The 14321-nt window shown below is 45.3% G+C and overlaps 1 protein-coding gene across 3 annotated transcripts in view; it reads right to left on the bottom strand.

The window, feature by feature from the left end:
• LOC137331673 (anoctamin-7-like) overlaps window positions 1–14321 on the bottom strand; it is a 233687-nt gene that overhangs the window by 195512 nt on the left and 23854 nt on the right. Inside the window, exons 2-3 of one of the 3 annotated variants that reach the window (XM_067995621.1) lie at window positions 5067–5264; window positions 304–388 (exon numbers count right to left, since the gene is read on the bottom strand). The exons of 1 other annotated variant lie outside the window; for it this stretch is intronic. In XM_067995621.1, the coding sequence (XP_067851722.1) occupies window positions 304–388; window positions 5067–5210 (229 nt within the window). In that variant the 5' untranslated portion in view covers window positions 5211–5264. Of the gene's footprint in view, window positions 1–303; window positions 389–5066; window positions 5265–14321 lie in introns of those variants that run through there. One more of the 3 variants, XM_067995622.1, reaches the window with a different exon arrangement.

The raw sequence follows: 14321 nt of genomic DNA, 5'->3' as shown, positions 1-14321 counted from the left end.
AAGCAGGAGTGTTTTTCTGAGACTGGGATTAAGAATCGTCCTTAGGGAAGAATGGAAGGAGCTTTACCCTGCATCTGGTATGTTATACTTGACCTGGGAGTGTTCGATGGAACAGTGTTGAGCGAGTGACACACAATACCTAACCCGTGTTATAACAACATGGAATAACAAGTGGAATTTTCATTGTATTCTTCAACATTGCCACGTTGAGCCCCTTCCCAAAATAAAAACAGGAGAAAACCATTTGTCTCAAACAAATCTGCGACTAAATGAACATCGTAAAGTAGGAGACTTAAAACTCACCAACTCTGGTTTTCCCATCACTGAAAAAGTTCATTTTCTCCTCTTCCTTTGGGCTTGATGTCATTTCTTTGGGTTCATTATTCATCTAAATAGAGGAATGTGAAGATGAGTTCAGCTTTATGCAGCGTTAAATTCCCCAGTTAGAACAGGGGAATGCTTTTTAAAATGAATTCGAAGAGAAGTTCTTCATGAGGGGCTCAAAGGGGAATTTTTCATGAGGGGCTCGAAGGGGAGTTCTTCATGAGGCCTCAAAGGGGAGTTCTTCATGAGGGCCTCAAAGGGGAGGTCTTCATTAGGTCTAAGGGTAGTTCTTCATGAGGCCTAAAGGGAGTTCTTCATGAGGAGCTCGAAGGGGAGTTCTTCATGAGGAGCTCGAAGGGGAGTTCTTCATGAGGGGTTCAAAGGGGAGTTCTTCATGAGGGGTTCAAAGGGGAGTTCTTCATGAGGAACTCAAAGGGGAGTTCTTCATGAGGAACTCAAAGGGGAGTTCTTCATGAGGAACTCAAAGGGGAGTTCTTCATGAGGAACTCAAAGGGGAGTTCTTCATGAGGGGCTCAAAGGGGAGTTCTTCATGAGGAACTCAAAGGGGAGTTCTTCATGAGGAGCTCGAAGGGGAATTCTTCATGAGGGGCTCAAAGAGGAGTTCTTCAAGAGGAGCTCGAAGGGGAGTACTTCATGAGGAGCTCGAAGGGGAGTTCTTCAAGAGGAGCTCGAAGGGGAGTACTTCATGAGGAGCTCGAAGGGGAGTTCTTCATGAGGAGCTCGAAGGGGAGTTCTTCATGAGGAGCTCGAAGGGGAGTTCTTCATGAGGTCTAAAGGGAGTTCTTCATGAGGTCTAAAGGGAGTTCTTCATGAGGAGCTCGAAGGGGAGTTCTTAATGAGGAGCTCGAAGGGGAGTTCTTCATGAGGTCTAAAGGGAGTTCTTCATGAGGAGCTCAAAGGGGAGTTCTTCATGAGGAGCTCAAAGGGGAGTTCTTCATGAGGAGCTCAAAGGGGAGTTCTTCATGAGGAGCTCAAAGGGGAGTTCTTCATGAGGAGCTCAAAGGGGAATTCTTCATGAGGGGCTCAAAGGGGAGTTCTTCAAGAGGAGCTCGAAGGGGAGTTCTTCAAGAGGAGCTCGAAGGGGAGTTCTTCATGAGGAGCTCGAAGGGGAGTTCTTCAAGAGGAGCTCGAAGGGGAGTACTTCATGAGGAGCTCGAAGGGGAGTTCTTCATGAGGAGCTCGAAGGGGAGTTCTTCAAGAGGAGCTCGAAGGGGAGTACTTCATGAGGAGCTCGAAGGGGAGTTCTTCATGAGGAGCTCGAAGGGGAGTTCTTCATGAGGTCTAAAGGGAGTTCTTCATGAGGAGCTCAAAGGGGAGTTCTTCATGAGGAGCTCGAAGGGGAGTTCTTCAAGAGGAGCTCGAAGGGGAGTTCTTCATGAGGAGCTCGAAGGGGAGTTCTTCATGAGGAACTCAAAGGGGAGTTCTTCAAGAGGAGCTCGAAGGGGAGTACTTCATGAGGAGCTCGAAGGGGAGTTCTTCATGAGGAGCTCGAAGGGGAGTTCTTCAAGAGGAGCTCGAAGGGGAATACTTCATGAGGAGCTCGAAGGGGAGTTCTTCATGAGGAGCTCGAAGGGGAGTTCTTCATGAGGAGCTCGAAGGGGAGTTCTTCATGAGGTCTAAAGGGAGTTCTTCATGAGGAGCTCAAAGGGGAGTTCTTCATGAGGAGCTCAAAGGGGAGTTCTTCATGAGGAGCTCAAAGGGGAGTTCTTCATGAGGAGCTCAAAGGGGAGTTCTTCATGAGGAGCTCAAAGGGGAGTTCTTCATGAGGAGCTCAAAGGGGAGTTCTTCATGAGGAGCTCAAAGGGGAGTTCTTCATGAGGAGCTCAAAGGGGAGTTCTTCATGAGGAGCTCAAAGGGGAGTTCTTCATGAGGAGCTCAAAGGGGAGTTCTTAATGAGGAGCTCAAAGGGGAGTTCTTCATGAGGAGCTCAAAGGGGAGTTCTTCATGAGGAGCTCAAAGGGGAGTTCTTCATGAGGAGCTCAAAGGGGAGTTCTTCATGAGGTCTAAAAGGAGTTCTACATGAGGTCTATGGGGAGTTCTTCATGAGGTCTATGGGGAGTTCTTCATGAGGTCTAAAAGGAGTTCTACATGAGGTCTAAGGGGAGTTCTTCATGAGGTCTAAGGGGAGTTCTTCATGAGGTCTATGGGGAGTTCTTCATGGGGGGCTCGAAGGAGAGTTCTTCATGAGGGGCTTGAAGGGGAGTTCTTCATGACAAGCTCTAAGGGAAGCTGTAAAGAAAGGAGGCTTTAGGAGGGGCTTTGAGGGGCTGTAGGAAAGCATTTGGGAAAGAGCTATGTTTCAAGATTATGTTTTAAAACAAAGTTAATTTGCACAGCTTTAAAAAGCCACAGGCTGCTTCCTCTTTTGTTGTGGGGGGGGGGGGGGGTGGTTGAGGTGGGAATTGTACAGGTTGTCACCACACCTGGGGACATTAGCAATTGGTTATCTTGTTTTAAATGGCCTAACAAGGCATCCACATATTGTGGTGGGGATGATTCTGCACATCTGAGTCCAGAATGACCTGTCTGCTGAGAATATACTCTTGGGAGAGAGGTTAGTTGGTTTAGTTGACAGGCCTACTGATGAATCCCTGAGCAGGGAAGGAGTCGGAGGCAATTTGCCTCCACTTCCTGTGAACGCAGGGAGAGAAAATGGGAGTCATGGGCAGTCGGTCAGCTAGCTGGGCCTGGGAAAAGAGCCGGGCCTCGCGAGGGGGAAACCCATTCATTTCAAACCCAGAGACAGTCAGAATCGGAAGGCTGACCAGGAAAGATTACTACAGGAGACTAAAGAGGATCCAGAGAATCTATATCTAACATAAACAAAGAGAATCTGCAAGAGGGGTGACAAGCACCTTCTTGTATATCTTAAATTAAATGAAAAACCCCTTTCCATTCAATTGGTCTCAATCACTTCTAACAGCATTGCCAATTCACACTTTTATTCCCTAACTCCTCAATCGTTCCATTAACAAGGGGTCCTACACAGGACCAGATAAGGCACGGCATATTTATGTCACACTAATGAGCTATCACTGAGCACAATCCTAATACTGAACTTCTTATCACTGGTAAAGAATGTTTTGTTTAAGTAGACATCTTCATGGTTTTAATTAGTTTTGATTTCGCAGCATTCAGTTTAACCACTGACTCAATTTTTATAGAGGTGGCCCCTTTAAGCCTAACCTCCATTTTGAGAACATACTTCAGGCAATTTACAGGGCACTTTACTTACATTTTCCACAGTTTTGAGTTCCTGGAAAAAAAAGTGAGTTGGCGTAGGAGACGGTGGGATGAGTCTTAATCTCAACACAGTGAGAATACAGGAAGGGGGAAGAGTGAAAGGCGGCATACTAGGAGCATAGGAGGAACACAACAGAAAAGGATTGAGCAAGGACACGATGGAGAGAGAGAGAGTTTGGAGGCTAAAGGTAAGAATCATAGAATTATACACCACAGAAGGAGACCATTCGGCCCATCATGCCTATGCTGGCTCTTTAAAAGAAGCTATCCAATTAGTCCCACTGCCCTGCTCTTTCCCCATAGCCCTACAAATTTCTCCCCTTCAAGTATTTACCCAATTCCCTTTTGAAAGTTACTATTGAATCTGCTTCCTCCACCCTTTCAGGCAGTGCATTCCAGATCATAACTCACTGTGTTAAAAAAAACTCTCCTCATCTCCCCCCTGGATTTTTTGCCAATTATCTTAAGTCTGTGTCCTCTGGTCACCGACCCTCCTGTCAGTGGAAACAGTTTCTCCCTATCTGCTCTATCAAAACCCTTCATAATTTTGAACACCTCTATTAAATCTCCCCTTAACCTGCTTTGCTCAAAGGAAAACAACCCCAGCTTCTCCAGTCTCTCTACATAACTGAAGTCCCTCATCGCTGGTACCATTCTGGTAAATCTCCACTGCACCCTCCCCAAGGCCTTGACATCCTTCCTAAAATGTGGTGCCCAGAATTGGACACAATACTCCAGCTGAGGCCTAACCAGTAATTTATAACGGCTTACCATAACTTCCCTGCTTTTGTAAGAGAAAAAGCTTTTCTTCTGAAGAACCTTCCTAGATGTGGGAGCAATAATCAAGTCCTATAAAGAATTAAGAATAGTTCCCCTGAAAGTCAAAAGTGGCATTAGGCCATGCAACCTGAAAAGTGCTCAGTACGATTCCTGGTCTCTCTTGAGCTGGCTGATCATAGCAGAGCAACAGCAGTTGAGGCATTAACTTCAGTATTCCTGGGTTAGGGAGGGGAAAATCAGCCAGACTTCCTATTCCTAATCACTATCTAGTGACCCATGGTGGAAAGTGTGAATGTGGGCACAGGGTCGGGCTCTGCTGTGATACCCCCCCTGTTATAATAGCTTGTCAGGACTCACTGTCAAAGCTCACACGTGAAGAATAGCCACTCAAGCAAGGTACAGGAAGGTGGTCGGTGAGCATGGACCTTAAAGGAAACCTTCAGCAGAGGAGGGCAAAACATAAAAAGAACTGGGAGCTGTTAAGGGGGAATCATGTGTTGATTCAGGTTAATGACTACATTTTGATAAAATAGAGAATGTGGCAAGTCCAAGGTCATAAACAGATCAATTTGGAATGGCTAAACTCCCAACACGTTCTGAGGCCCCACTTTGAGAAAACTACACACTTCGCAAAAAGGACTGATATCCGAATGTATCCTATAGATAAATTGAAACTTTTAAAACAAAGCATCACCCACCTCCTGCATGTCCAAGAAGGTTTCATCCTCAGCTTCATCCTCCTCATTCTCCTCATTCTCCAAACTACCATAGTACTCACCCTTCAACTCACAGGGTGCAATAAGGTTAATGGCATCATTATCCTTGCTGCCTTTCCTTTTCATAATGACGTTTCAGAATTGGTTTCTTCTTTTGGAAATTAGTGCCTAGTAATGTCCCTGTTTGGAAAAGAAAAAATCCACTGAGCTTTTGCAGAGAATTCTTCAGGGCATTATTTTTTTTTATTCGTTCATGGGATGTGGGCGTCACTGGCAAGGCCAGCATTTATTGCCCATCCCTAATTGCCCTTGAGAAGGGGGGCGTGAGCCGCCTTCTTGAACCGCTGCAGTCCGTATGGTGAAGGTTCTCCCACAGTGCTGTTAGGAAGGGAGTTCCAGGATTTTGACCCAGCGGCGATGAAGGAACGGCGATATATTTCCAAGTCGGGATGGTGTGTGACTTGGAGGGGAACGTGCAGGTGGTGGTGTTCCCATGTACCTGCTGCTCTTGTCCTTCTAGGTGGTAGAGGTCATGGGTTTGGGAGGTGCTGTCAAAGAAGTCTTGGCGAGTTGCTGCAGTGCATCCTGTGGATGGTACACACTGCAGCCACAGTGCGCCGGTGGTGAAGGGAGTGAATGTTTAGGGTGGTGGATGGGGTGCCAACCAAGTGGGCTGCTTTGTCCTGGATGGTGTCGAGCTTCTTGAGTGTTGTTGGTGCTGCACTCATCCAGGCAAGTGGAGAGTATTCCATCACACTCCTGACTTGTGCCTTGTAGATGGTGGAAAGGCTTTGGGGAGTCAGAAGGTGAGTCACTCGCCGCAGAATACCCAGCCTCTGACCTGCTCTTGTAGCCACAGTATTTACATGGCTGGTCCAGTTAAGTTTTTGGTCAATGGTGACCCCCAGGATGTTGATGGTGGGGGATTCGGCGATGGTAATGCCATTCAATGTCAAGGGGAGGTGGTTAGACTCTATCTTGTTGGAGATGGTCATTGCCTGACACTTGTCTGGCACGAATGTTACTTGCCACTTATCAGCCCAAGTCTGGATGTTGTCCAGGTCTTGCTGTATGCGGGCTCGGACTGCTTCATTATCTGAGGGGTTGCGAATGGAACTGAACACTGTGCAATCATCAGCGAACAACCCATGTCTGACCTTATGATGGAGGGAAGGTCATTGATGAAGTAGCTGAAGATGGTTGGGCCTAGGACACTGCTCTGAGGAACTCCTGCAGCAGTGTCCAGTGACTGAGGTGATTGGCCTCCAACAACCACTACCATCTTCCTTTGTGCTAGGTATGACTCCAGCCACTGGAGAGTTTTCCCCCTGATTCCCATTGACTTCAATTTTACCAGGGCTCCTTGATGCCGCACTCTGTCAAATGCTGCCTTGATGTCAAGGGCAGTCACTCTCACCTCTCCTCTGTTGATCCCTTTCTCTCTCCTCCCTGGTCCTTTCTTTACTGTGAAAAACTGCATTGTTGTGCATTTATGTAGCGCCTTCAGGCAGTTTACAGAGGATCAGAACCTTGAGCCGGGGCAGAGAATTTAGGAGGGATGACCAAAGGGTTGGGTGAAAAGGTGGGTTTTAAGAAGTTGAGAGAAAGAGGTACAGAGGGAGGAAGTTGACTACAAAATCTGGGGCTCTTTTCATGAGAACAAAGAACGTTAAGAGGAGATCGGATAGAGATGTTCAAAACGATGAGAGATTTTGATAAGATAAATCAAGAAAAACTATTTCTACTGATCGGTGAGCCAGTAACTAGAGGGCATCACTTTAAGATCATCACCAAAAGATCAAAGGGAGAGGATGGGAGAATTTGTTTTTACACAGAGTGCTGTTAGAACATGGAACTCTTGACCAGCAACAGTGGTGAAAGCAGAATCCAGAATAGCTTTTAAAGGGGAAGTGGATAAATGTATTGAAAAGAAAAAAAATTAAAGGGCATGGGGAAAGCGCAGAGAGCTTGCCCAGTCAGATGGGCCAAATGGCCTCCTTCTGTGCTGTAAAGAAGCTATTGAAAGGACACAGTAGAGAGCAATCAGAATAATTGAGGGGTTGGAGGGACTGGATTATGAGGAGCGATTATGTAAATTGGACAAGCTCCCACTGGAAAAGAGAAGCTTGAGAGGCGATATGATTGCTGTTTTTAGGATTCTAAAGTTACTAGATAATTTCGACCATGACAAGCTGTTTCACCTTGTCCAGAACAGCAGAACCAAAGGACACAGCCTGCACTTGAAGGGGGTAAATTCAAAACTAATCTGCGGAAACAATATTTCAGTGAGCGAGTGGTCACTCGATGGAACAGATTCCATAGGGAGACGGTGAAAACAGTTAGTATTGATTCATTCAAATGCAAATTAGATGGATTTCTTTCAGAAAATAACATTTTGGGATACCAGTATATGAGTAATTTGAGACATAACATGTGGTAAGTGTAACATGTTTGGGAGAAAAAAGGTGACTTTGGACCTATGGTTCCCAAAGCTCTCCACCACTGGGATTTTCTTCACCTCATCACTAGGTCTGTTGTAGATCATTGATAGAGATTGATTGCTAGGATTAGTCAATAGCTCCATTATCATTGTATCATGCGATTACCAGAATGGTAGAAAGCGAACTAGATGGACCTTGGTCTTGTTCCACCTGGCAATTCCTATGTTCCTAACTAAAATTTCACAATTCCTAAGAGCAGGAGTTTATCTTTTCAAAATGCTTTTTCTCTGCACATTTAACTCCATGGCAGTAGCGTTGTGCTCTCAGGAATCAATGACATAGAATTACATAGAATTTTACAGCTCAGAAACAAACCATTCAGGCCAACAGGTCTATGCCAGTGTTTATTCTCCATACAAGCCTCCCCCCACACTATTGCATCTAACCGTATCTGCATATAGGAGCGGGCAGGAAAGTGGACATGAATTTAGATTTGAGGTTAGGATCAGATCAGCCATGATCTTATTAAATGGCGGAGCAGGCTCGAAGGGCCGATTGGCCTACTCCTGCTCCTATTTCTTATGTTCTTATGTTCTTATATCCTTCTATTCCTTTCTCCCTCCTGTACTTATCCAGTTTCTTCTTAAATGCATCTATGCTATTCACCTCAACCACTCCTTGTGGTAGCGCATTCCATATCCTAACCACTCTCTGAGTAAAGACATTTCTCCTGAGTTCCTTATTGGATTTATTAGTGACCATCTTATATTTTTGACCCTTAGTTTTGGATTCCCCACAAGCAGAAACATTTTCTCTACGTTTTTTTTTATTCATTCATGGGATGTGGGCTTCGCTGGCAAGGCCAACATTTATTGCCCATCCCTAATTGCCCTTGAGAAGGTGGTGGTGAGCTGCCTTCTACCCTATCAAACCCCATCATAATTTTAAAGACCTCTATTAAGTCACCCCTCAGCCTTCTCTTTTCTGGAGAAAAGAGACGCAGCCTGTTCAGTCTTTCCTGATAGTTATGAGGACATTGTTTTCTCACTGGTTGTTGGTGTCTCCTGGAACCTATCACAGCGGGTTGTATATTAATAGTGTGGAAGAGTCTATATGACTAGGTGTATGGGGACCTCAGAAATCCAGTCTTAATATGTGAGGTGCTCCACCCTGCATATAGGTCATGATGTGCTGGGAACGCATCAAGATTGTAGGGCTGAAATTTCCTGCTTGATCATTTTGGGGTGGACGGGTGAAAGAGGCCAAGACCTGACCAAAATCAAGTAGAATAGATGGCACTGGTGCAAACCAGGCCAACCCAGGAAACTACAGACCTGTTAGCCTGACATCAGTCGTAGGGAAAATGCTAGAATCTATTATAAAGGATGTGATAACAGGACACTTAGAAAATAATAATAGGATTTGGCAGAGTCAACATGGATTTATGAAAGGGAAATCATGTTTGACAAACCTATTGGAGTTCTTTGAGGATGTAACTAGTAGAATAGATAAGAGGGAACCAGTGGATGTGGTGTATTTGGATTTTCAGAAGGTTTTCGATAAGGTCCCACACAGGAGGTTGGTGAACAAAGTTAGAGCACATGGAATTGGGGGTAATATACTGGCATGGATTGAGAATTGGTTAACAGACAGAAAACAGAGAGTAGGAATAAACGGGTCTTTTTCAGGTTGTCAGACTGTGACTAGTGGGGTACCGCAGGGATCGGTGCTTGGGCCCCAGCTATTCACAATCTATATCGATGATTTGGATGAGGGGACCAAATGTAATATTTCCAAGTTTGCTGATGACACAAAACTAGTGTCAAAACTGGGTAAGTGAATTGTGAGGAGGATGCAAAGAGGCTTCAAGGGGATACAGACAGGCTAAGTGAGTGGGCAAGAACATGTCAGATGGAATATAATGTGAAAAAATGTGAAGTTAATCCACTTTGGTAGGAAAAATAGAAATGCAGAGTATTTTTTAAATGGTGAGAGATTGGGAAATGTTGATATTCAAAGGGACCTGGGTGTCCTTGTACATGAGTCACTGAAAGCTAACATGCAGGTGCAGGAAGCAATTAGGAAGGCAAATGGTATGTTGGCCTTTAGTACAAGAGGATTTGAGTACAGGAGGAAAGATGTCTTACTGCAATTATGTAGGGCCTTGGTGAGACCGCACCTGGAGTATTGTGTGCAATTTTGGTCTCCTTACCTAAGAAAGGATATACTTACCATAGAGGGAGTGCAACAAAGGTTCACCAGACTGATTCCTGGGATGACGGGATTGTCATATGAGGAGAGATTGAGTAGACTGGGCCTGTATTCTCTCGAGTTTAAAAGAATGAGAGGTGATCTCATTGAAACATACAAAATTCTTACAGGGCTCGACAGGGTAGATGCAGGGAGGATGTTTCCCCTGGCTGGCGAGTCTAGAACCAGGGGTCACAGTCTCAGAATAAGGGGTAGGCCATTTAGGACTGAGAAGAGGAGAAATTTCTTCACTCAGAGGGTGGTGAATCTTTGGAATTCTCTACCCCAGAGGGCTGTGGAGGCTCAGTCATTGAGTACATTCAAAACAGAGATCGATAGATTTCTAGACATTAAAGGCATCAAGGGATATGGGGATGGTGCAAGAAAATGGCGTTGAGGTAGAAGATCAGCCATGATCTTGTTGAATGGTGGAGCAGGCTCGAGGGGCCGGATGGCCTACTCCTGCTCCTGTTTCTTATGTTCTTATGTTTATATACATTAGCCCTCCCTTCCTGTGCCTGGTGAGGTGAGTGGAGAGCCTGCTGTAACAATGATTAAACACTTTTGGGTCTTTAATGAGCCTTGCACATAGTTGACGTGGTGACACTGCTTTGGGTCCAAATTGGGGACGTAGAGCACATTGGGCACAGGCTTCTGCACAGTGGGTGCCGGGCACTGCGGTATCCATTCCTGGCAGGTGTTTCATCATTTCAGCCTGTCTATGAAAACTAAAGCTATTTTCAGAGAACAGGAAATCTTGGATTTGCTCATGCAGTGATACTAAGGGCTGAGAGGGAGAGAGAGTGCAGAAAGAGAATGCAGAGAAAGACTGCAGAGTTCAGAGAGAGAGAGAGCAGAGAGAGAGAGAGTGCAGAGAGAGTGCAGAGAGAGAGAGCAGAGAGAGTGCAGAGAGAGAGTGCAGAGAGAGAGAGAGCAGAGTTCAGAGAGAGAGTGCAGAGAGAGAGAGCAGAGAGAGTGCAGAGTGCAGAGAGAGAGAGAGCAGAGAGAGAGAGAGCAGAGAGAGAGCAGAGAGAGAGAGAGCAGAGAGAGAGAGAGCAGAGAGAGCTTAGAATGCAGAGAGAGATAATGCAGAGAGTGAGCGCAGAAAGAGAGATCAGAGAGAGAGAGTGTAGAGGGAGAGTGCAGACTGAGAGAGCAGAGAGAGGGTGCAGAGAGAGCAGAAAGTGCAGAGAGAGACAGCAAAGAGAGCAGAGAGAGAGTGTAGAGAGAGGGTGCAGAGAGAGAGCAGAAAGTGCAGAGAGAGACAGCAAAGAGAGAGTGCAGAGAGAGAGTGCAGAGAGGGAGAGCAGAGAGATAGTGCAGAGAGAGAGCAGAAATTGCAGAGAGAGAGAGTGCAGAGAGAACCCCCTCCCTTAAAAAAAATTTGCTGCTTATGAATAGTTCTCATGACACACATCAACACAATTACACACAGGCACTGATTTACACACTTACACACAACACATTTACACATAGACACACATTTACACACAGGCACACATTTACATGCACACCCTGCATTAACACATTCACACACACTTGCGTTAACACATTTACACACACACTGACATGTTAATGCATTGTCACACAAAAATGTATTATCACATTTACACACACACAAATACATTAAAACAATTACACACGCATATCAATACATTTATATACACAGACAATAACATTTGTAAAACACACACACCCGCACATATTAACACACACATATTTACACAATCTGCGGTGAGTGATAACCTGAGCAAGAAAATAGTTCTGGATCCTTTTTCTTGGAGCAAAGCAGCCTTATCTTTATCCTTGCTGACTTCTGGCATTCTTCCAACAACCAAATGAATCTATCAATTTTCCATTAAAACTAATCCAGCTACAAACACAACAGACAGAACTAGTTCATGCAAATCCGGTCAGGTTCTGTTAAGTGATAAGCTTCGAGTCACAATACTGTAGTCATTCAATAGAACTGACATCAAGAAACTCATTAGTGCAGCACAAGTAAGACGTTTAGTTACTGATAACATAGGCCTTCACAAGAACCACTTGCATTTATATAGCGCCTTTAATGTGGTAAACCGTCCCAAGGTGCTTCACAAGAGCATTAGCAAACAAAATTTGACACCAAGCCACTTAAGGAGATATTAGGACAGGTGAGCAAAAGCTTGGTCAAAGAGGTAGGTTGTAAGGAGCATCTTAAAGGAGGAGAGAGAGATAGAGAGGTGGAGAGATTTAGGGAGAGAATTCTAGAGCTTAGGCCTAGGCGGCTGAAGGCACGGCCGCCAATGGTGGAGCCAATCGGGGATGCACAAGAGGCAAGAATTGGAGGAACGCAGAGATCTCAGGGGGTTGTAGGGCTGTAGGAGGTTACAAAGATAGGGAGGGACGAGGCCGTGGAGGGATTTGAAAACAAGGATGAAAACTTTTAAATCGAGGCATTCCCGGACCGGGAGCCAATGTAGGTCAGTGACGGGTGACACAGGCAACATACCGTACGCACCAGCCGAAGGTTTCTGAATCTGCACCGCCAATGATGGAAATTCACCAACCGCCAATGTAGGAAATTCACCAACCGCCAATGAAGGAAATTCACCAACCGCCAATGAAGGAAATTCACCAACCGCCAATGAAGGAAATTCACCAACCGCCAATGAAGGAAATTCACCAACCGCCAATGAAGGAAATTCACCAACCGCCAATGAAGGAAATTCACCAACCGCCAATGAAGGAAATTCACCAACCGCCAATGAAGGAAATTCACCAACCGCCAATGAAGGAAATTCACCAACCGCCAATGAAGGAAATTCACCAACCGCCAATGATGGAAATTCACCAACCGCCAATAAAGGAAATTCACCAACCGCCAATGAAGGAAATTCACCAACCGCCAATGAAGGAAATTCACCAACCGCCAATGAAGGAAATTCACCAACCGCCAATGATGGAAATTCACCAACCGCCAATAAAGGAAATTCACCAACCGCCAATAAAGGAAATTCACCAACCGCCAAAGAAGGAAATTCACCAACCGCCAATGATGGAAATTCACCAACCGCCAATGAAGGAAATTCACCAACCGCCAATGAAGGAAATTCACCAACCGCCAATGATGGAAATTCACCAACCGCCAATGAAGGAAATTCACCAATCGCCAATAAAGGAAATTCACCAACCGCCAATAAAGGAAATTCACCAATCGCCAATGTAGGAAATTCACCAACCGCCAATAAAGGAAATTCACCAACCGCCAATGATGGAAATTCACCAACCGCCAATGAAGGAAATTCACCAACCGCCAATGAAGGAAATTCACCAACCGCCAATGATGGAAATTCACCAACCGCCAATGAAGGAAATTCACCAACTGCCAATGAAGGAAATTCACCAATCGCCAATAAAGGAAATTCACCAATCGCCAATAAAGGAAATTCACCAACCGCCAATAAAGGAAATTCACCAATCGCCAATGTAGGAAATTCACCAACCGCCAATAAAGGAAATTCACCAATCGCCAATGTAGGAAATTCACCAATCGCCAATGAAGGAACCTTGGCAACCGCCAAGGACATTTATGAAACTATTAATAAGAAACTAATGGACTCGCAGTGACGATGCTCTTGGTGAGTCGGACGATGTGCAGTTTTATAACAACAGCAGCAAAGTCTTATCAGGGCCTTTGACTTGTGGCGATAAATCAAATTTTATTTTTATTGCAAAATATTACAGGATTTTTAACGATATTTTCAGGGATGTATTCCACAGTGCTATTTATTCAGTGGCCTCGATCATCCTATCTTCTTTCACCGATATAATCAATTTAATGTCTTTTTGCTTCACATCCCATCATCCCCACATGCTTATGCCTATACCTTCATAGAGTAAAAATCAGGGGTCCCATGCCCACAATTTCCAGAAATATCGCTGCGATTTCCTGCTAACCCGGTGATTTCTTGAGATGTACATGTGATTTCCTGATATCCCTACAATATCCCGAGATATTCCTACAATGTCCCGAGATATCCCTACAATATCCTGAGGTTTTTTTTTATCGTTCATGGGATGTGGACGTCGCTGGTGAGGCCAGCATTTATTGCCCATCCCTAATTGCCCTTGAGAAGCCTTCTTGAACCGCTGCAGTTCGTGTGGTGACGGTTCTCCCACAGTGCTGTTAGGAAGGGAGCTCCAGGATTTTGACCCAGCGACGATGAAAGAACGGCAAAATATTTCTAAGTCGGGATGGTGTGTAACTTGGAGGGTAATGTGCAGGTGGTGTTGTTCCCATGTGCCTGCTGCTCTTGTCCTTCTAGGTGGTAGAGATCGCGGGTTTGGGAGGTGCTGTCGAAGAAGCCTTGGCGAGTTGCTGCAGTGCATCCTGTGGATGGTACACACTGCAGCCATTGTGCGCCAGTGGTGAAGGGAGTGAATGTTTAGGGTGGTGGATGGGGTACCAATCAAGCGGGCTGCTTTGTCCTGGATGGTGTCGAGCTTCTTGAGTGTTGTTGGAGCTGCACTCATCCAGGCAAGTGGAGAGTATTCCATCACACTC

The sequence above is a fragment of the Heptranchias perlo genome, chromosome 13 (genome assembly GCF_035084215.1).
Source record: "Heptranchias perlo isolate sHepPer1 chromosome 13, sHepPer1.hap1, whole genome shotgun sequence".
Classification (NCBI taxonomy): domain Eukaryota; kingdom Metazoa; phylum Chordata; class Chondrichthyes; order Hexanchiformes; family Hexanchidae; genus Heptranchias; species Heptranchias perlo.
Note: the sequence above shows the minus strand (reverse complement) of the source record. Positions and strands in the feature narration are given on the sequence as shown.